Source organism: Mus caroli, unplaced genomic scaffold, assembly GCF_978045245.1.
Source record: "Mus caroli unplaced genomic scaffold, Mus_caroli_1 scaffold_14, whole genome shotgun sequence".
In the NCBI taxonomy this organism is placed as follows: domain Eukaryota; kingdom Metazoa; phylum Chordata; class Mammalia; order Rodentia; family Muridae; genus Mus; species Mus caroli.
Window position 1 is genome coordinate 86,036,463 of NW_028227269.1, and position 20,654 is coordinate 86,057,116.

Below are 20,654 nucleotides of genomic sequence, written 5' to 3' on the forward strand. Positions count from 1 at the left end.
AAAAAAATCAATAAAAGCAAACCACCTGGCTAGGTAGCTAGGCTTCTGTTGTTCTTCCCACTGTCTCCCTTGAAGCTGGAATCCTGGATGGGAGGTCTTTTCTGCCCAGCTTCTTCAGCCTCTGGGGGCTGCTGAGAGCAGTAGTCATGCCCCCAAGCTCCTTGCAGCCTCATTACCATTTAAATTTGTCTCAGTTGAATCCCCCTAGGGTTTTTAGGGCTTTCCTTTATCTTTTCTCAACTCTAATAATCAGCTTTGGGATTAAGGGAAAGGGGTAAGACCAGTTTATCTCAGTGAAAAGGGAACTAAGAAAATTGGAAAACAGGTAAATTAAATCTTGCTGACTCTGCCTCGTTTAGCAATACATCTATGTCTCACAAAGGCCTTGGGACCCCTCTAGGGAAAACCAGACATGGGCTGAACATGACCCCATGTTCAGACACTACTGCAGAAGAGACACTACAATAGGCAGGGAGCATAGAGGGTCCAGCTTTCATGTGGCCTTCCCACTGGTTTTCAGTAGACCCTTTGCATTCATTTCACGTCTAGGAATTAAAGCAGTAATCAGAGCTGCCCAGCAAGGTTTTTGTGTAAGATACCAAAACGCAGAGATAAGGTGTTATGCTTGATCAGGAAGACATTAGGAAGGATGCTTGACTGTGACCCTTCATCAGTTGGTGCTGAGCTCAGCATATGGTTTACACAACTCTTCAAAGGATTCCTTTCATAAAGAACAGTTTATACTGGCTTAAAAAAATAATAATGAGAGCTGGAGAGATGGCTCAGCGGTTAAGAGTACTGACTGCTCTTCCAAAGGTCCTGAGTTCAAATCCCAGCAACCACATGGTGGCTCACAACCATCTGTAATGGGATCTGATGCCCTCTTCTGGTCTCTGAAGACAGCTACAGTGTACTTACATAATCAGGGTTAGGGTTAAAAAAATTGAGAATATATACCTTTACTATGCACATACCCACTTAAAAGTATTACTTTTGCTGGGCATGGGGGTGCACACCTTTAATCCCAGCGCTTGGGAGGCAGAGGCAGGCGGATTTCTGAGTTTCAGGCCAGACTGGTTTACAAGTGAGTTCCAGGACAGCCAAGACAACACAGAGAAACCCTGTCTCGAAAAACCAAAAAAAAAATTACTTTTTTTTTCCCCTCTGAGTAAAGGTTTTCCTGTGTAGCTCTGCTGTCCTGGAACTCTATAGACCAGGTTCCTTCAAACTCCATTGCCTCTGTCTTCTGAGTGGTGGCATTAAAAGCATGAGCAGCCATCACCCAGCTAAACATGCTATTCCTTATGTGCATGGGTGCTTTAATTGCACCCAACCTATGCTATGCATGCCTCTAGTGCTCTCAGGGGTTAGAGTGCAGACCCTGGATCTGGAGTTACACCAGACTGAGAGTGTTTCAGTTTAACATATTAGGAATTCCTTCCCAGGTAAATACTGCCCCCACCCCCTAGAGATATTGGTACTTTTTGAGTTTATTTTTCATTTTCTTTTCTTTTTTTTTTTTTTTAAAGATTTATTTATTTTTATTATATGTAAGTACACTGTAGTTGTCTTCCGACACTCCAGAAGAGGGCGCCAGATTTCGTTACGGATGGTTGTGAGCCACCATGTGGTTGCTGGGATTTGAACTCTGGACCTTCGGAAGAGCAGTCGGGTGCCCTTACCCACTGAGCCATCTCACCAGCCCCCGAGTTTATTTTTCAAAGACAGGGTCTTTCTATGTAGTTCTGAAAGAAAAGGAATTTACTACAACCCCACCCCGCCCCCCATGTCTCCCAACCACACCTGGTATGATACAGGCACTTTAAAACATAATTTCATGAAATAAGTCCTTTTTGCAAGACAGTGCTATTGCTCCTAGATTTGCATTCTGAAGTTCCGACTAAAGTAGATTTACAAGGTTTAAGAACTATGCTTTTCAGGTTGAGGGATGGCCCTGAAAGACTCCTAGAGGAGCCCCTCGCTCAGGCCTCAGGACAATAGCGGACACCCAAGAACTCACATGAGGCTTTATTCAGGGAAAGCCAGAGCTCTGGGACGACTCATATCCCACACAGGGGTAGAGGAGTCGACCTCGAGGGGAAAGAGGTCCCAGTTTTTATAGGCCCTCAGGGGGTAAAGGAGAAGGGGGAGAGTAGGGGATTTCCAGATCTAAACAATGTCTATTCTCAAGAAATGGGTATGGGAGGGGTACAAGGAAAGAGTCTAATGAAGGTGCAGCAATGGGCACACACCTGGTCAGAACATTGGCAGAGACACACAGAGAGGTTCAAGGAGTGGCCAGAGCATTGTGCACCTCTAGTTTTTTTAAATCAGTGAAGCTAGTTCTGCTAACACTGACGTCTCTCTTGCCAATCTCAGGGATCTGTGTCCTTTTACATTCTATCAGGATCTTTCAGCCCTATAATTAAAAGTGTCTTTCACTGCTGTACCAGAGGATCAGAAAGATTCCCAGAGCTCACATGGCATCTCACAAACATCTAGAATTCCAATTCCTGGGACTCCAATGCTCTCTCTCTTCTGGTTTCCACAGCAAGTGGACAAGCAAGGGCTCCTCTGACATCTAAGAAGGCAAAACATCCCCACACATGAAATAAAATTTAATTACCACTTTCTGAAAAAATAAAAGTTTATTTTTAAGATAAGCATTTAAAGATTATCAATATAACCTGAGAGGTACAGGGAAGCATAAAAATATTCACATGCTGAACAGTTTCTCTTAGAAATCTGTAAATAGAAACATCAGGAACAGGCAAAACATCAAACATACAAAACTTAAATAAGAATTAAGGGATATTTAACAATCTGTACAAAATGCTGCCCTGTATAGGCAACGGCCAGACTTCCTAAGGTATAAATAGTTGTCCATTTTCCTGCTGTCCTTGAAAAGGTGACTGGTTTTCTGTATGTGGGTGCAATGCTGGTGGGACTCAGTTCCTGGAGGGCGCTCCCGAACCATTCATCTGTGGAGAAATGAGCAGCCGCTTCCTCATGGGACTCGCTTCAGGTCTTCACTCTGATAAACGCTGAACAAAAACCTCCCTGGATGGCCCTGATAACTTTTGTAGACTCAAATCTCAGTAGTGAAACTTATTGGGCCCAAGAACACTCCCTGAAAACATTTAGTATGGTCACATGGTTTCTGAGGGGAACGAGGACACTGCATGGGACCATGCTCCACAATCCTTACAGTAGAGCAGAGCATGGCGAAGCCTCCCTGCACCTGTGCATGGACACCATGGCAACTGGACTCTCTGCTGCATTTTAACTTCATTCTTGGAAAAACAGTACTGTTCTTTCCTAGGTCCTTCCTTCAGATGCACTTTCTTAGGAGGCTAAATTTGTTCTATCAAGGTGCCGATCAGATCTTCTAGGTTCCGTAGAACTTTCCAACCTTGCACTCTTAACTTAAATAACACACACACCCCATTACACAAACTTTTTATGTTTGAGTATTGTGCCTCTTAAAGTATGTGTCATATGTGCGCTTGGGGTCCAGAGGCCAGAGAGTGTTGGGTCCCTTGAATTGGAGTTACAGATACTTAAGAGCTGTCATGTATATAGGTGCTGGGAACTGAATCTGGGTTCTTTTGGGTCATCTCTCCAGCTGCTCCTCATTTAAGAAATTAATTCTGGATGTTGGAATTTTAAAGAATTTTTTTTTTTTTTTTTTTTGTTTTTCGAGACAGGGTTTCTCTGATAGCCCTGACTGTCCTGGAACTCACTTTGTAGACCAGGCTGGCCTGGAACTCAGAAATCCACCTGCCTCTGCCTCCCGAGTGCTGGGATCAAAGGCGTGCGCCACCACGCCCGGCTACTTTAAAGAATTTTATGTGTCACAGCATATTCTTATGAACCCTCCTCATAGCCACGTAGTGCCTTTATCTGATACTCTATAAAGTCTGGGTTTTTTTCCCCCTGCTTGAGACAGGGTTTCCTTAGACAGCCTTGGCTGTCCTTTGTAGACCAAGGTGGCCTTGAATTCAGAAATCCACCTGCCTCCACATCCTGAGTGCTGGGACTAAGGCATGTACTACCACAGCACAGCTAAAGAGATTGTTTTAATGGCATTGATAAACTTTCTGTTGGGTTTACCAAAACAAGAACAGAAAAATAGCTTGGTGGTTTCATGTGAGTCAAATTTAAGGAACTATCAAAGAAAAGTTAAGTAACTTTCCCAAAGGCAAATTACATAAAAATTTCCCACTAATTTCAGAAAGCAGCTTATATAAGGGATTTCTAATTTTTTTTCCTATTAAAAAATACCACACCCACTGTTATCACACAAACCCAAGTGCAAATAAATAAAGAGAGTGGAGGACAGGGCTGAGAAAGATGGAAAATAACCAAAATTCCCTCATGGAGGTGACATTGTATTCTGACACCAGTGACCAGAGGGTCAAGGAACATTCTGGCACAACACAGAGCTTAGGGGAAAAATACCTAAACTTCAATAGCATGAACAATACAACACATAATAAAAGGAGGACAAAGTGGATGCCTGATACAGCAGCCTTCAAAGACAGACACAGGTCTTTAATTTAAAATAGAGTGAGTTTATTCATGGAGAAAACAGCTAACAAAACACCCTAGAGACTTTTAGTTATTTAAAACAAATTAAAAACCTACTAGGAAGAGTCTATAGATGCAAGGTCACCTTGACCGTCTGATCTTCTACCCTTGGAGTGCACTACAAGTGCATTACGCCACACCTGGCTTACGAGGTGCTGGATATTGAACCCAGGGTTCCGTGCATGGCAAGCATGTGCTCTACCAACCAAGTGACAACTGTGGCTCCTAGGGACACTTTAATTCCATTGTCTTCATCTGCTTAAGATTCCTCTGTGAGAGCAGAGAAGAGTGAAGAGCCGAAGAATTAATTTGATGACTAGGAGGAGTTAGGAATTCTGGTGGCTGGATCATAAGTCACACAGTGCTGGGAGAAACAGGATTTCCTAACAAACTGAGGTGCTGACTCACTTCCTCCTCCCTCGGATGCTTGTCTGTGTGGATCATGATACCAATATGGTATGAGAAACACACACTCCTAAGAGCTTCAAACTGGATCGCTTAGGACACTTCTTTGGACAAACTAATCAGTTTTCACTCTAAGATGGGCCCAAAGCAGCAACATCATAGATGACTTCTTCCTGTCCCTGTGTGTGGCAACAAAAGCCTGTCTGAGTAAGAGAATCTAGCCCCTAAGTTTTAGCTGTTAGGATTTAACCTTTTCCGTTTTACTGGGCTATTTGGGTCATGCAGATGGCACAAACCATCTGCAGCAATGTCTCTTTTTGTCTCCTCCACGGGTTCTAAAGGAAAGTCCTGGCCTGTGGCCAGTACCTGACGCACAGTCATATTAACTCGAGCAGTTCTCAGGTAGGTGGCACACACCTGCCAGTCCTCCACAGAACAGGGCTCAACCAATGAGTTGCTAGGGAGGACAGCTGGGAGAGGTGTCTCCAGGCAGTGAGGCAGGCACTCCCCATCAGGATGTGGAAGGACTCGAGGGACCGCATGATTTAACAGGCGGCTGAAACCCGACATTACCATGATGTCACCACTGTGCATAAACATGGCGGTGGGGGCTTCATCTCTCTTGAGGCCACCCAGGAGAAAGATGGCAGATTGTCCAAAGCTACAAAAAAAAAAAAAAAAAAAAAAAAGAGAAAGAGAGAGGTTTGTGTTATTAGTTACATTAGTGAAGTACACTGCCAACTTATATTCTCTTTTCATTTCGACGGACATTGTTTCCAAGTTCTTATATTTCCTTTTTTTTTTTAAGATTTATTTATTTATTTTTAAAGATTTATTTATTTATTATATGTAAGTACACTGCAGCTGTCTTCAGACACTCCAGAAGAGGGCGCCGGGTCTCGTTACGGATGGTTGTGAGCCACCATGTGGTTGCTGGGACTTGAACTCTGGACCTTCGGAAGAGCAGTCGGGTGCTCTTACCCACTGAGCCATCTCACCAGCCCATATTTCTTTACTTAATCGGCAACAGTGTGTGGAAGCCAGAGGACAATTCACAGGAGCCAGTTCTTCCTGCTACACAGCTATCAGTGGTTAACTCAGGATGTGAGTGGTGGCAGGTGACTTTACCTGCTAAGCCATCTCATGATTCTTATTCACTTTTGATCTGTGTGCATCTCTGGAGAGGCCAAAAGTTAATGCTGATATCTTATATAATTGCGTTTCCACTTTTTAAATTCTGTTTTCCAAACATGTATGGGTGTTGCCCACATGCATGTTTGTATACATGTGCCCACTGTTCTCAGAGCCAGAACAGTGAACCGGATTGCCTGGGCTGGAGTTTCAGGAGGTTGTGAGCCACCAAGCGGGTGCTGAGAATCAACTTTAGTTATCTAGAAGAGCAACAAGTAGTTTTAACCACCAAATCCCTCTAGCTCTGCATTTTAAAATTTATACCTCATTATTTCTGTCTGTGCATCTAATCATGTGTGTGAATGTGCTATGGAGCACACATGGTGGGCAGAGAACACTTAGGAGTTCTCTCCTGCTGTGGAGTCTGGGCACCAAGTCCAGGCCATCGATCGGGCTTGTTAGGGAAGTGCTTCTGCCCACTGAGCCATCTTACTGAGCCTTTCAGAAATGTCACTGTTTGTTTCCTTATTTCTGTGTAGCTATGCTCATGCCACAGTGATGTGGGAAAGCTCAGGGTTACTCCTGGAGAGGCGCTTCACTCCCTTGTCCGTGTGGGCCCTGTCAAAGCAACCTTTATTTGCCTGAAATAACTGTGCTCTCCCTCCCGGCTTCCTGCCTCCATCTGCTCACCTGGGTCTAGTCCCGGAAGCTTCTAGCCTCTGTACAATCTAGTCTAGGCCTCTGAGACTTGCTGCTTAATTAGCTTCCTTGTACTAGTTCTTTCTGAGCTCTGGCTTGATGGTTCAACCCAGCAGTCTTAGCTCAAAACTCCTCTCCATGCTGACTGATTCAATCCAGCTTCTCTCAGTATCTTACTATATTAGTCTCAGACTAACTCTAGTGATCTATTCTAATCTTCTGGCTCCTTCTCATTCGTTCTTTACCAGGGTCTAGCTTGTTCTTTCTTCATGTCTCTTCCTCTGCCTTGTGAGTGTTGGACACATCCTATTCTGTCAAATCTTTCTCTGATTCAACACTGTCTGCCGCTCAATTAGACATCACTATTAAACATGGGTGCTTCCTTCTACAAACTAACTTTACCTTTATTTTTTTGGATTTTGTGTACCAAGGGTGGTCTACAGCACAACTAGAAACAGTTTTTTTTTTTTTTTTTCAAGACAGGGTTTCTCTGTATAGCCCAGGTTGTCCTGGAATTCACTCTGTAGACCAGGCTGGCCTCAAACTCAGAAATCCGCCTGTCTCTGCCTCCTGAGTGCTGGGATTAAAGGCACGCACCACTACACCCGGCTGAAACAGGTACCACCCCCCCCCCCCAGTAAATAACACAATCTTGGGGGTCACAGTGTGATCAAATATCCTGCAACAGGGCTCTAAGACTGAACTTAGGTCAACAGGCTTGTAGCCTTTATCTGATGAGCCATCTCACAGGCCTCATCTCCTGCCCCCCACGATTACAAGCAAATGCTGTTTCACATGCCTGGATTTTTACCTGGGTTCTGAACTCAGGTTCTCTAGTGCAGCAAGTTACTTAACTTACTGAGCTATCTCCTCAGCCCACAAGTCATCACTTTGAAACTATTCTGGCTTGCATTTCTGAGTGACCAGCCTATGATCTGCTCCTCATACATTACCATGAGAGCTGAGAGACCTGCTACAAAATAACACGTGATGCAGCAGATGTGCAAAGCATGTGCTGAATCTCAACACATCTAGGTTTTGATGATGCATCTTTTCTTTTAAAACTTCATGCAGGCTTCATGTTTTACTCTGTATGTTGCTCTGCTTTTAAAAAACAAAACAATAACAACAAAAATTGGTTCTAACTCGCTTACTATATATAGCAATGACAATATCTCTCATAAAACCTAAATCTTTACTACTTTCTGCTTTAAAATGCCTTACCAACCAACCAACCAACCAACCAACCAACCAACCAACCAACCAACCAACCAATCTGAAATTCCTGAAATTAAGTTACCTGAAGGAAAGCAAGGGTTTGGAGTGATCTAGCTCAGATCTGTCCACGTGGATTCCCAGTGTGGAGTCTAGGCGGTAGTAATTCAGGATCCCTGCTTCTGCTTGGAAACCCTGAAATCCACAGGCAGTGGCGACTTGCTCTGAGAGGAAAGCCAGGTCAGAAGGGAAAGGTGTATAATGATCTGCTGAGTATTTCTTTGGTAAAAGTAGAGAAAATAGGAAAAATAAACGATCTCAGACCATAGGAAATCGTCGAATAAAATCTTTTACCTCACTAACTACTGTTCAAACAGGCACCTACCCATCTCCCTAGCCCATTCTTTCTTAGGTTCTCCCAACTCAGCTCCGGCTAGCTGGAACCTGTTATACACACTAGGCCAGTGTTCAACTTGAATGATCCTTCTGACTTTGCCTCTTAAGTGCTGGCAAACAAGTGTGCGTGTGCCCTGATCCCCTGCTGGGAATCTCCCCACCCTTGAGGCAATACAGAAATGTAATAATAAACTATTCATTGTATGGAGCACCAGCCATGCAAGGCAGAGGTAAGCCACATAAAACTACACATCTTGGCATATACACAGAAGCAACTTCTCTACCACCCTAGCATATCTGAATCCTAAGCAGGACAGGTCCCTTAGGTTAAAGGCAACCCAGGACTGTTATGACCAAGAGAGCCTAAGGAACAAGACGAGTAACGTAAGTAAGACTGCACTATGAAGGAGACAGTCTGAGGAAATCTGAAAGAACCGTCTCCCCCTTCACTATGATTGTGGATCACTGAGACAAAGATACTTTATTGGTGAAAGATGTCAGAAATAATTAGGCATGGCATCTTGTACTATCACCTCAAATTTTTGTATATGTGAACATCTGTGTTAACATATTAATTATAGATGTGTTTCATTGTGACAATATATATATAAATAAAATAAATAAAATGTATTTTTTTAACCACAGTTATGCCTTAAGTCCTCTTGTTTGCCCTCCCTGCCCCTTCCCTCTTCTACTCTCATGTCTTCTTCTCATTACTCTTACTTTCTTGGTGATCCAGAGTTTTAGCAGTGTTATTTATAGGAACTCTGGTACTTTACCAGTGGCTACTACTAAAGAAAATCTCTTCCTTTCCCAGCAAGTATATAGTTCCACAGGGAGGGTGGGGTTCCTATTTAACATTTTAATATTTATTAAAACACTATAGTCAGTTTGCAACCTGACTTGATGGCTATTTACTTGGTCAATCTGATAAGATGATATGCTTAAAACATCTGGATTAAGTCTGACTTAAATCATGGCCTAGGGAGGATCTTAAATTGGAAATCTTTTCTCAGCCATTTATCTCCATAGCCTGCTTTTGTTTCTCTTAACCCTCACCCTCAGCATATGCTGCTCAAGCATGACAAGCCTGCCATTAGGAGTCAGGGCTTTCTGGACTGTGCATACCTGTAGGTCAGATGCTCCTTCACTCTCCCTGCTTCCTGTGCTAAATTAAACTAACATCTTGGGGGCTGGAGAGATGGCTCAGTGGTTAAGAGCACTGACTGCTCTTCCAGAGGTCCTCGGTCCAATTTCCACAGGGTGGTTCACAACCATCTCAAATGGGATCTGATGCCCACTTCTGATGTTTGAAGACAGCTACAGTGTATTCATATTTATAAAATAAATCTTAAACAACTCCACTAGTGTTCTGGTGCAGTCTAGTTGGAACAAGTCACAAAATCATCAAGAATGGAACCAATTGTAGGTAAAACAATGCTTTTCTGTGGATGGCTTTTGCTCTTTGATTGGAACTTTTGTTTCTCTTCTTTTTTAGTTTTTATGAGACAGGGTTTCTCTGTGTAACAGCCCTGGCTGATCTAGAACATGATCTTATAGACCAGGTTGGCCTTGAACTCAAGAGATCTGCCTCCTGTGTGATGGGATTAAAGGCACAAGCCATTCTTAAACTGGAAGGTTGTTGTTAAAGATACTAAGGTGCCCTATATTATTTTGAGCTTAAGTCCTTTAGACAATTACTCAGGGCTGCTGTCTAGTCTTGCCCCATTGATAACTTTAGACACATCCAAACTGCCTGCACATTGTTCTCCTTTCTTATTGCCTATGGTTTTCTTTGAATATTCTTGTAGTTCTTAGTAATTTTCAATTCTCATTTTCTTAGTAAAGAAAGGGTAATTTCGAAGTACGCAAAAATAATTAGACCAAATGAAAATATGCATTGGTTAGCTTTTGTCAGGATATCTAACTGCTTAGAACAGTGAGGTACAGCTAGAAAGACTTCACAGGTATCAGTCAGTCAAATAATCTAAGCTTTTACAAACATGATTTAATGTGTATGAGTGTTTCACTTGTATGCATATCTGTGTACCGTGTGTGTACTTACTGCCCAGAGAGGCCAGAGGAGAGCTTCAGATCCCTTGGTGGATATGAGCTACCACATGGGTGCTGGGAATCCTCATGAGGTCAGAGGAAGGATTCAAGGCAGAAGTAAAGGAGGCAATGGTCACAGCCCCTCCTTTAAATGGTATAGGCATGCTCATGACACTCTTTGCTATGGCCATGGTATTTCATGTTTGTTTAGGAACAAATCTAACCACAGGGGCCCAACAACCTATAAATGTACAACAAAGAAATAAAGCAAATACCTTACTGTCCCAGTTATAATGGTAGCCCAGGGTGACCCAGCGCAGTCTCTCTAGTAAACTTCGGGGTCTTCGCTTAGTCACTTCTTTAGACCTGCAAAGATTATAACCAAGAGAATTTAATCATCTTTAAAAAAAAGATTTATAATCCATTTATTTACTTGAGTACACTGTAGCTGTTGTAAGCCTTCATGAGGTTGTTGGAAATTGAATTTTAGGATCTCTGCTTGCTCAGGTCAACCCCGGCTTGCTCCGGCCCAAAGATTTATTTATTATTATATGTAAGTACACTGTAGCTGACTTCAGAGGCAGCCAAAGAGGATGTCAGATCTCATTATTGGTGGTTGTGTGCTACCATGTGGTTGCTGGGATTTGAATTCAGGACCTTTGAAAGAACAGTCAGTGCTCTTACCTGCTGAGCCATCTCTCCAGCCCCTTGGGGTTGGTCTGAGGCACTGTATATTCAGTTGCTGATTTCTGTGCCCACAGATCTGATACCAGTCTGGATGCTAGCACTGTCATGATTATTGAATCATCTTCTCTATCAATATTGTGTAAAGAATGTTCTAGAATTATCTGATTGGTTAATAAAGAGTTGATCAGCCTATGGTTGGGCAGAGGAGACAGGAAGCCTGGACTTCTGATCCCAGGGCCAGGGAAGTAAGAGACCATGAGGTTGCCATGAGGGAGCAGACATGACGATACACACGGACCAGAACAAGCTAGGGCAAGTCAGATGGCAAATAACAAGGCTTTAGAGGGTTAGAATAACTCAGAACTTAGCTAGGCCTGTAGCTTGTTATTAAACTTAACAGGTCTTTGTACCAATTATTTGGGAGCTAGAAGGGGAACTGATGGGTTTATGCTTAGTCTACAGTGTTATATAACAAGGAATTTGATTAAACCCTCAGATTTCCTGACAGCAATCCCACTGTTAATCACGGTAGCCCTTGCATCACACCTGGGTTTATTCTAAGGAGTGATGATTCAGGATGATGCTGAATCCGACAAAAGCCACCGTGTTTTATGTTAAGTGGCATTAGTTGCATTTCCAGAATGGGCGTGGCCTAAAGACTGAATTCAATCACATGGCTATTGACTTGTGTGTATTCATGTGTAAGTGCCTGTATGTGTGTGGATGTGCATGCCCTTAAGAGGCTAGAGGTCAAATTGGGTGTTAATGCCAAGGTGTCTGTCTATCTTGCCTTTACCTAACAGGGGCTTCTTGAATAGACTAGCAAGTAAGCCCCAGGGATTACAAGTAAGTGCCAGTATGCTTTTTGTTGTTATTGAATTCAGATCCTCAAGTTCGAGTGACAAACATTTTACCAAGTAAGTTATCTTCCCAGTCTTTGTATCACGGCAAGGCTATGCCTGGTCTCCCCCTCCCCCTCAACTAAAACAAAATAAATCACCTGGGTTCTGGGGAATTGACCTGCGGTCCATGTTCTAATAAGGAAAAACTTTCTCTTAGCGCCACCTCCCAAGCTCAAATGACTAATGTTTTAATCAGTAGTGACTATTCAACAAAATGCTAAAAAATTTATGGCCACTAGAATTTGGAACTCACTGGCTGGTTTATCAACCAACACATAGAGTACTCTGTCCTGACTTGATATGGAGGGGCAACCACAGTGTTTTCTTCTAGTGAATTACTAAACACAAAGGGGTCACAAAACACCCCTGAAGCTAAAATCAGTGGTTGTAACCCTAACCCTGACTAGCCTAGGAAGTCCTCAAACCTGATGTCTGAAATAGTTTGTGCTAACTTTGGGCAGCGTCACCAGATCATATTGAGGAACACAGGGCCTAGGCAAGTAGAACTCTATTACCCAATCCCAACTGTCTTCTGAGTGAGACTCTAGCTATAGCACCCGGAACAGAGCACACATCGACACAAAATCACTCTGAAGCCCTGTTTCTCTGAATACTCACGTACTACAGCTTTACTGCCTTTCTTTTTTTTTTTTTTTTGGTTTTTCGAGACAGGGTTTCTCTGTGTAGCCCTGGCTGGCCTCAAACTCAGAAATCCACCTGCCTCTGCCTCCCAAGTGCTGGGATTAAATTAGGCGTGCGCCACCAGGCCCGGCTTTACTGCCTTTCTAATAGTCAGATTCTGTGGAGATAAAAGGGAAGGATCCTCAGAGGCCTCTTTGTTCCTGGTCCCCAGCGTGGGAAGACTTTGGGGGAGCTTCCTGAACAGTGCTGCTTTTTACGCTACAGACTTTGGGAGTGGAGAGAACCTCAGGACTGGAGCATAGCATGACCCACATACCTGGACGGATCATCCCAGTGAGAACACTGAGACATACATCACACAGCACCAGGATGAGAACTAGAGCCCCAACTGATTTTTAGTGCTGTCAGCACAAGGTCTCAGAATATCAATTTCTTCTGGCTTTGACAACTTAAGGCATAACCACCACCATTTTTATTTTTGCTAATAGACAGAAAAGTATTCCCCATTGGCTATTAATTGATTTATTACAGAGGTTCATCTGAGCTATCTCAGAACGCAGCTGAGATTTCTATAATCATATCAGAAGGAAAGAATAAGTTATTTGAAAACACAGGCTGGTTTAGTGCTATTAAGCACTGTAATTTCTTTCTCTTTTCTTTTTTTTTCCCCGAGACAGGGTTTCTCTATGTAGCCCTGGCTATCCTGGAACCCACTCTGTAGACCAGGCTGGCAGAGATCTGCCTGCCTCTGCTGGGATTAAAGGCGTGCGCCACCACTGCCCGTCAAGCACTGTAATTTCACTCAGCCACCCCGTCCCTTACACTGCCTTCAGTCCTAAGGGAAGCACTAAAAGCTGAAGAACAGGGAAGGTTTCCTTCCCTCACGGCTCCTACATGTACCTCAAACTATGGACTAAGGAAGCTTTAAAGGAAACCACTTTCCCTTCCCACATAAGACAGTCTTTTATTTCCCCTAGAATCAGGCTAACAGTTTATGGCATGAAGGGCAGATGGGCCACCAAGCTGGTATCATTCCAACAAGCATCTCCTAAGGACTTCTCACCCACATTCACAACACTCAGGAAGGAAACGTTAAAAAACTTGGTCAAGATTCCCCAGCTACTGTGGACCTGAAGACAGGCAATCTGACTCCAGAGCTGCTGCTCTAGTGTTAAACCCTGTACAGTTTGGTCCTACTCTACCTAAAATGCCCACTTCCTGTTTGTCTACTGTACCTGTGACTGCCAGGAAGCATCTCCTATAAGTTAGTCCAACCCTGCCACATCAGTGACCACTCTCAAGTTCATGTATAAACTCTACACTGGATTTTGCCAATCAATCTATTTAAATGTCCTTATTCACGTTTTTACAAAAATCATAGAAGTCAGGAAGTGTTTTCTTGTTTCCCCTTTTAGAATAGAAATAAACAAGCAGGTTAAATACCACCACCCTGCAGCATGAGAACTGAGCGGATGGAAGCAGAATGTTGGAGTACTGCAATTCACCCAGCTACTGAGTAAGCTGGTTAACTTGCATGAACTCCAATTACTCTCGCATACTCTGTCCCCCCTGCTTGGCCACAGACAGAGTCAAGCAAGGTCTACGGATATGCCCATCTTCTTTTGAATCTGAAGTACACACCTCACAGAACATACTGTCTCAAATACCACATCTCTGCTCAGACTGGTTAATACCTCTAACCAGACTGTCCACTGTTCTGAATGGCAAATCTCTTGTCATTTTTGAAGAATAGTTGAAATGGCCAGAGAGAGAGAAAAAAATTAGATACAATTATAAAAACCAGTATTAAAAAGTAATTTTTCGTGGATACATTCACCCTGTTTAGAAGAATTATTTCCTCTGTGTTCCCCAAGCTCCTACCCACTATTACAAAGTTTTCTCAGCTCCACTGTAATTACTTTCATAGGTAATTCCTTTAAAGATTACTCAATGAGAAGAGTGTCCATATCCTAATAAGTTTTGTGTCTCAATGCCTAGGTACCCAATTGATTTCTCCAATGAGTATTTGTGGAATGAATGTTGAAACATCAACATCCAGGCACTAGTTCTTCCATGAGCAACAACAGACCCGTCACAAAAAAAGCTAGCGTGAGCAACTCCATGTAAAACACAAGTGCTATTAGTTCTTCTTATGAGTCTTTAAAGGAACATACTTTATATAAAAATGCCTGAATCAGAATTAAAACAACATGTGATGATGAATGTGGACGAACTCAGTGTCTAGAACTCAGTGTCTAAGCTACGATAAAAATCTTCAAAGTGGATCTCAGTTTAATATAACCGTTAAATCCTCTGTCCAAATGTTCTTGGGGAAACAAAAGAACAGTGCTGTGTAGAAATGGGGGGAGGGGAGCCAAACAAAACAACCCAGCTACTCACCTTAGGACCTCTTTGCTCTGTTCCCACAGTCCTTGGGTCTCTTCTTTAGTCATGTGCTTGTCCAGGTTACATACATTAGGTTTCTGGGAGTACAACTTAAGGCACTGTTTTACCCAGTGCCTCTGGCATCCTGGGAGGAAGGGGTTTGGAATGAAAATAAATCCTATAAAAGACAAAAGATGGGTGTATATGTGTGTGTGTTGAAATTTTTCTGGATTCTTTTTTCATATTCTTTTCTTTTCGGTTTTTCGAGACAGAGTTTCTCTGTATAGCCTTGGCTGTCTTGGAACTCACTTTGTAGACTAGGCTGGCCTTGAACTCAGAAATCCGCCTGCCTCTGCCTCCAGAGTGCTGGGATTAAAGGTATGCGCTGCCATGCCCTGCTCTTTTTTTGTATTCTTATGCCTACTATTCTCTTGTTTACTTCCCATATCCTTACTATTTAAAGTTAATGAAAAACCAACTTCTGACGAACATGAGACAGTGTAAATATCTGACTTTTGGGGACATTCTCAAGAGGAATACATAATCTACAAAGTTAGCTGTCAACCGTGTTATCCTAAAGCAACTTTAGAACTGAAAATTCACCCTTAGACTTTTATCCAGTCCCAATAAGTCACAAGACTCCCCCAAGTCACTTTTGCATATAGTAAGTCTACCTCCAATACTGGATTTAATTAATCATACATTCATCCAGTAAGTGGAACACTAGTTACTAGTCTATTTTGTTTCTCAGCATCAAATCTACCTTTCTTGAACATATAAATACATATAAGTCCAATTTCAGAACATCTGACACCGTCTTCTTGCTTTGACCAGCACTGTACACATGTCGTGCACAGACCAAGTGTAGGCAAAACCCCACACTCCAACATAAGAAAATACTATTCTAACATTTCCAAAAGATTAAGAATATGTCTGATCCAGTGCACACTTTTGAAGTAACTCCCAATTTAATGCCTCTAGGCAGTCTAGTTCAGAATGTGGCTCATTTGGCTGTAACTCCAGCTGCAGAGATCTGATATACTCTTCTCTCCTCTAAGTACGTATGTGCACGTACCCTTCTCCACCCCATATGTAATAAAAAAATGTTCTCAACTTAGGCCAGAGATATGGGCCAGCAGTTAAGAGCACTTCCAGAGACAGTTTTGGTTCCAAACACTAACATGGCAGCTCACAACCATCGTACAGGGCTGCAGAGATGGCTCAGCCGTTAAGAACACTGACTGCTCTCCCAGAGGTCCTGAGTTCAATTCCCAGCAACCATATGGTGGCTCACAACCATCTGTAATGGGCATCTGATGTCACCTTCTGGTGTGTCTGAAGACAGCTACAGTATATCCACACACATTAAAACAAAACAAAACCCAAAAACCAAAATAACAAACCACAGATGTAGCTTTTACCAAAAATCTAAATTATTCAGTCTATTATTCCCTTAAAATTCTGGCAGAGTTGAGGTTCACAGTTATGGCAGAGTTTAGAGTCTATCTTTAATTTTTTTCATTTAATTTGTTACGATACTTCTGAGTTTCCTTAGTCTTTGGTAACATTAAACAGACTACTTTTCAGAGACGGCAAAACTAGGATAGGTTCCGGGTCGGGCATGAATGTGTTTTAGGTATGTTAAAGAACATATCTATTCACAGCTCTTGCTATGGAAGAAATCAGAATGACTGCCTAACTTCCCATTCTCTCTCACAGAGGCCCTTACCAGGATAGCCTTCGAGTCCATAGGCCCGCCACTTGCTCACAGGTTCAAGTCCCACCCTCTCGGCATCCCGCTCAGTGACAGAGGACACATTCAGAGGAAACCTGACCACCTGGAAGGAGAAGAAAGCTAAGTCAGTGGGCAAGTTATCCCTGAGAATCCGAGACCTCCTAAGACATTTCTGCTGTGGGTTCTTAATACAAGCTTCCCTCACCTACTTGACCTATGGCCAGTTTATGCATCTAACAAATATTATTTTCTGAAAAATTAAGCTAGACTGGTTTTGGCTTTCTTTTATTTTTTGGTTTTTTGAGACAGGGTTTCTCTGTGTAGCCTTGGCTGTCCTGGAACTCACTCTGTAGACCAGGCTGGCCTCGAACTCGGAAATCCGCCTGCCTCTGCCTCCCGAGTGCTGGGATTAAAGGCGTGCGCCACCACGCCCGGCTTCTTTTATTTTTAAGACACATTCATTTTATGTGTATGAGTCATTTGCCTGTATGTATGTGTACCATGTACATGCCTGGTGCCTGTGGAGATGAGAAGTATTGGATTGATTCCCTAGCATTGGAGCTCTGCATGGTTAGGAGCTGCCATGTAGGTCCTGGGAACTGAACCCAGGTCCTTTAGAAGAGTGGAGAGTGCTCTTACTGCTGAGCCATCTCTCCAGCCCTAATTTTGACTTTCAAGATAACCTTTTTCTATGAGAACACACTTTTGCTAATTTAAGAGGATTCACAAAACGCATTTGCAAGTACAATATATCTCAGGTCACAATGCTATTTGGTCTGGCTAGTGCTAAAACATGGCTTCTGAAGCACTTTGTTGTAGTTACCAATAGGAAAATATCAGGCAGGAGTAGGTTGAGAAAATAGAGTACTCTAGCCACAAAGTTATTTCCATAAAACACCAGGGGTCCCATTTGCTGACATTGCTACCTTTAGAGCAAATGCTAATTCTAGAACTTTGTTTTTATTATTAAAAAATAAATCATTAGGAGCTCATAAAGTTTTCTTTGCACACAAGGACATCTTATAGATGAGTCATTACACTGGCTAAGGCCCAGCAGGTAGCCGGGTGTCATGGCACACACATCTTTAACCCCAGCACCCGGGAGGCTGTGATTTTGAGGCCAGCAGGGTCTACAAATCCAGTTCCAGGACAGCAGCTGGGGATACAAAGAGACATTCTATCTAAAGAAAGAAAGAAAAAAAGAACCCACCAAACTAAAAAAAACACCCAAAACCAAAACAACCCACAACTTAAACAAAAATTGAAACCAAATCCAAAACCCCTAAAACTCAATGTCATGGGCTGGTGAGATGGCTCAGTGGGTAAGAGCACCCAACTGCTCTTCCGAAGGTCCAGAGTTCAAATCCCAGCAACCACATGGTGGCTCACAACCATCCGCAACGAGATCTGGCGCCCTCTTCTGGAATGTCTGAAGACAGCTACAGTGTACTTACATATAATAAATAAATAAATCTTAAAAAAAAAAAAAAACCAAAAAACCTCAATGTCATAAGAAAACAAACAAAAAAACCCTGAAACCACTTCACTTTTCCATGAATAATAGAAGTGGCTTGCTTTAAAATGCCTCTTTTTCCAAAGGTAAAGGAGCTTTTTGTTATTGCTAATGGGTTTTGGAGATGAATCTCTTACTATGTAGTCCTGGATGTCTGGGAATTCAGAGTTCTGTCTGCCTGCCTCTGTCTTCAAGTCCTGGAAATAAAGGTGTGCGCCACGCCTGGCTTGAGAAATGAGCTTCTGTTTCAATCATTCTCCAAGGATGGAAAATTCCTGACAAAATAACAAATAACTGGCATATAAACAGGCCTCAAACAATAAGAACAACAAAAATGCCTTTCTCTTTGTCACTGGGAAATCATCAAATCCAGTGTCTAAACACGCTAGGCAAACACTCCACCACAGAGCTGCATGCCAGGCCCACCAATCTTTACAATAAAAATGACTATCAGAAACTTCCGGAGAGTCTTGATCAGCTTAAGTTTTCTAGTTACACATTGCTGGCAAAATATTTGGTCATGAGTTCTTAAATAGGTCACTGGATACTCAGATACATCCTCAGACCATAAGATTTACAAAATCACTCTTTATGCCAAAGAAGCCAAGGCACTGACTGAGCTTTTTGAGGGAATTTTTTTTTTTCCCCTTTCTGATTTTTCTCTAGCCATTTTTCCTACACTGCTCTAACCTGACGTTCTGTGACAATAGCTTCTCTAAAATGCTAGCATTAACCTGCTGAGCTGGTTAAACTGACAAGCCAAGCTTACATTTAATCAATCCGTACTATATTTTTGAGCACTGTGTAACAAAAAAAGAGCACTTCTGGGAGGTGTGAGGACGTGCATTACCGCAGGATGGAGATAAAGGACTGAATGACCCAAGGGCTCTTCAGAGTCCAATGTTAATCTCAGGCACATGCTTTCCACACGTAATTCACATGACTCTAAAACCTTATCTGCTAACAAACTTTCTGAGAAGTTGAGAGTTTTGGACTCCAATTTTACCTACCTCTGAGCTAGTTAAGAACTTCTGATGTGACCATCCCTGCACAATAAATACCAAGGCCAAATATGGGGTTACATTTTTTTCTCTCTTAAGTGACTACAAAGACATCCTGGTTCAGTTAGCTGCCAGCCTGGGCTCTCAAACGAGACTCTGTCTCAACAGAGACAGAGTTTAAGTTTTTTTTTTTTTTTTAAATATGACTATGGCCAGGCAGTGGTTGGTGCACACCTTTATCCCAGCCCTCAGGAGGCAGAGGCAAGGATACACAGAAACCCTGTCTTGAGAAACCATACATAAATAAAAATTTAAAATGTGACCATGGGAAACAAACACACACACCACTAGAGCCACACTTTACCCTCTGCCCCCTACACTTTACCCTCTGCCCCCTTTCTTCTCATTTTGTTCTCTTTACGCAGAAATAGGTAGGGTAGGAAGGTTGTTTAGATTTAGCTTAGAAGTCTATTTATTTATATGTGTACGAGTGCTCTCCTGTGGAGCTCAAGGGAGGGTGTCTGATCCTCTGGAAACAGAGTTACGGACGGCTGTGAGCTGCCACGTGGATGCAAGGAACTAAACCTAGCTCTTAACTCTCCAGGCTCCTAGATTCTTAGGGAAAAAACCCCTAATTTTACCTTTATTTTCAAAGTCTCAGGCCCAACAGATTAGCGGTTTGAGACATATTAAATGGCTGCTTTTATCTGAAGCTATGAGGCCACCCTAACGTCCACGAAGATGTTCTTCTGGGCATTACACAAAATAACGTATTAGATTAAGCAAACAGTTAAGGAGTTACGCGCAATTTCCAGATTTTTTTTTTCTTTCTCTCTCTCTTTCTTTCTTTCTTAGCAAGGTCGCGTGGGTTGAGTGAAATGGCGGCAGGGCACAAGCCGTGGCCCGCGTGGGTTGGGGGAAATGGCGGCAGGACACAAGCCGCGGCCCAGAGCGTTGGGACAGCGAGGCAGCTGGTCGCTCATCGCTCGACATTACAGCTCACTGGACAGGCCCAGCAGGGGCTTCCCCGCAAAGCCGGCTCGGAGGTGGCCCAGCCGGCCGCTAGGCGTGCGGAGCGGCGCACACTACTCCCTTCCTACCTGGGGCACGCCGGGCTTCGGGCTCCGAGCCAAGTGCGCCTCTGAGAAGTCGATGACGGCTCCCAGGTCCGCTGTCCCCGGCCGGCTCTGCCGGTAGAAGCGGAAAAGCTTCCGGAAAGCATCCTCTCTGGGATCTGCAGCCAGCGTGGCTAATGAAGCCACCGCAGCCGCCATCTTCCCCATCTCGAGGCTGCCAACAGT

The 20,654-nt window shown here is 43.1% G+C and overlaps 1 protein-coding gene and 1 non-coding gene across 3 annotated transcripts; both read right to left on the reverse strand.

The window, feature by feature from the left end:
- Positions 1 to 2,693: 2,693 nt before the first annotated feature.
- On the reverse strand, positions 2,694 to 20,641 carry Alkbh1 (alkB homolog 1, histone H2A dioxygenase). Of its 2 annotated transcripts, none has more exons than XM_029484527.2 (6): positions 20,454 to 20,641; positions 16,834 to 16,942; positions 15,120 to 15,249; positions 10,764 to 10,854; positions 8,126 to 8,319; positions 2,694 to 5,656 (listed from the first exon to the last, which is right to left on the reverse strand). In XM_029484527.2, the coding sequence occupies exons 1-6, from the start codon at positions 20,634 to 20,636 to the stop codon at positions 5,227 to 5,229; spliced, it is 1,137 nt and encodes a 378-aa protein (XP_029340387.1). In that variant the 5' UTR covers positions 20,637 to 20,641; the 3' UTR covers positions 2,694 to 5,226. The 2 variants fall into 2 exon arrangements, with proteins under 2 accessions (XP_029340387.1, XP_021034815.1); XM_021179156.3 differs by having other exon boundaries at positions 15,120 to 15,282.
- Positions 14,201 to 14,333, reverse strand: LOC115032840 (small nucleolar RNA SNORA58). The gene has a single exon (XR_003838500.1). It is a non-coding gene; the product is annotated as a small nucleolar RNA SNORA58 (small nucleolar RNA).
- Positions 20,642 to 20,654: the final 13 nt, after the last annotated feature.

Coding starts and splice junctions, on each gene's coding strand:
- Alkbh1 (XM_021179156.3), bottom strand. CDS start 20,636: ATGGGGAAGATGGCGGCTGCGGTGGCTTCATTAGCCACGCTGGCTGCA. Junction 16,943..20,453: donor CGAAGCCCGGCGTGCCCCAG/GTAGGAAGGGAG, acceptor TTCTCCTTCCAG/GTGGTCAGGTTTCCTCTGAA. Junction 10,855..15,119: donor CAGAGCAAAGAGGTCCTAAG/GTGAGTAGCTGG, acceptor TAATCTTTGCAG/GTCTAAAGAAGTGACTAAGC.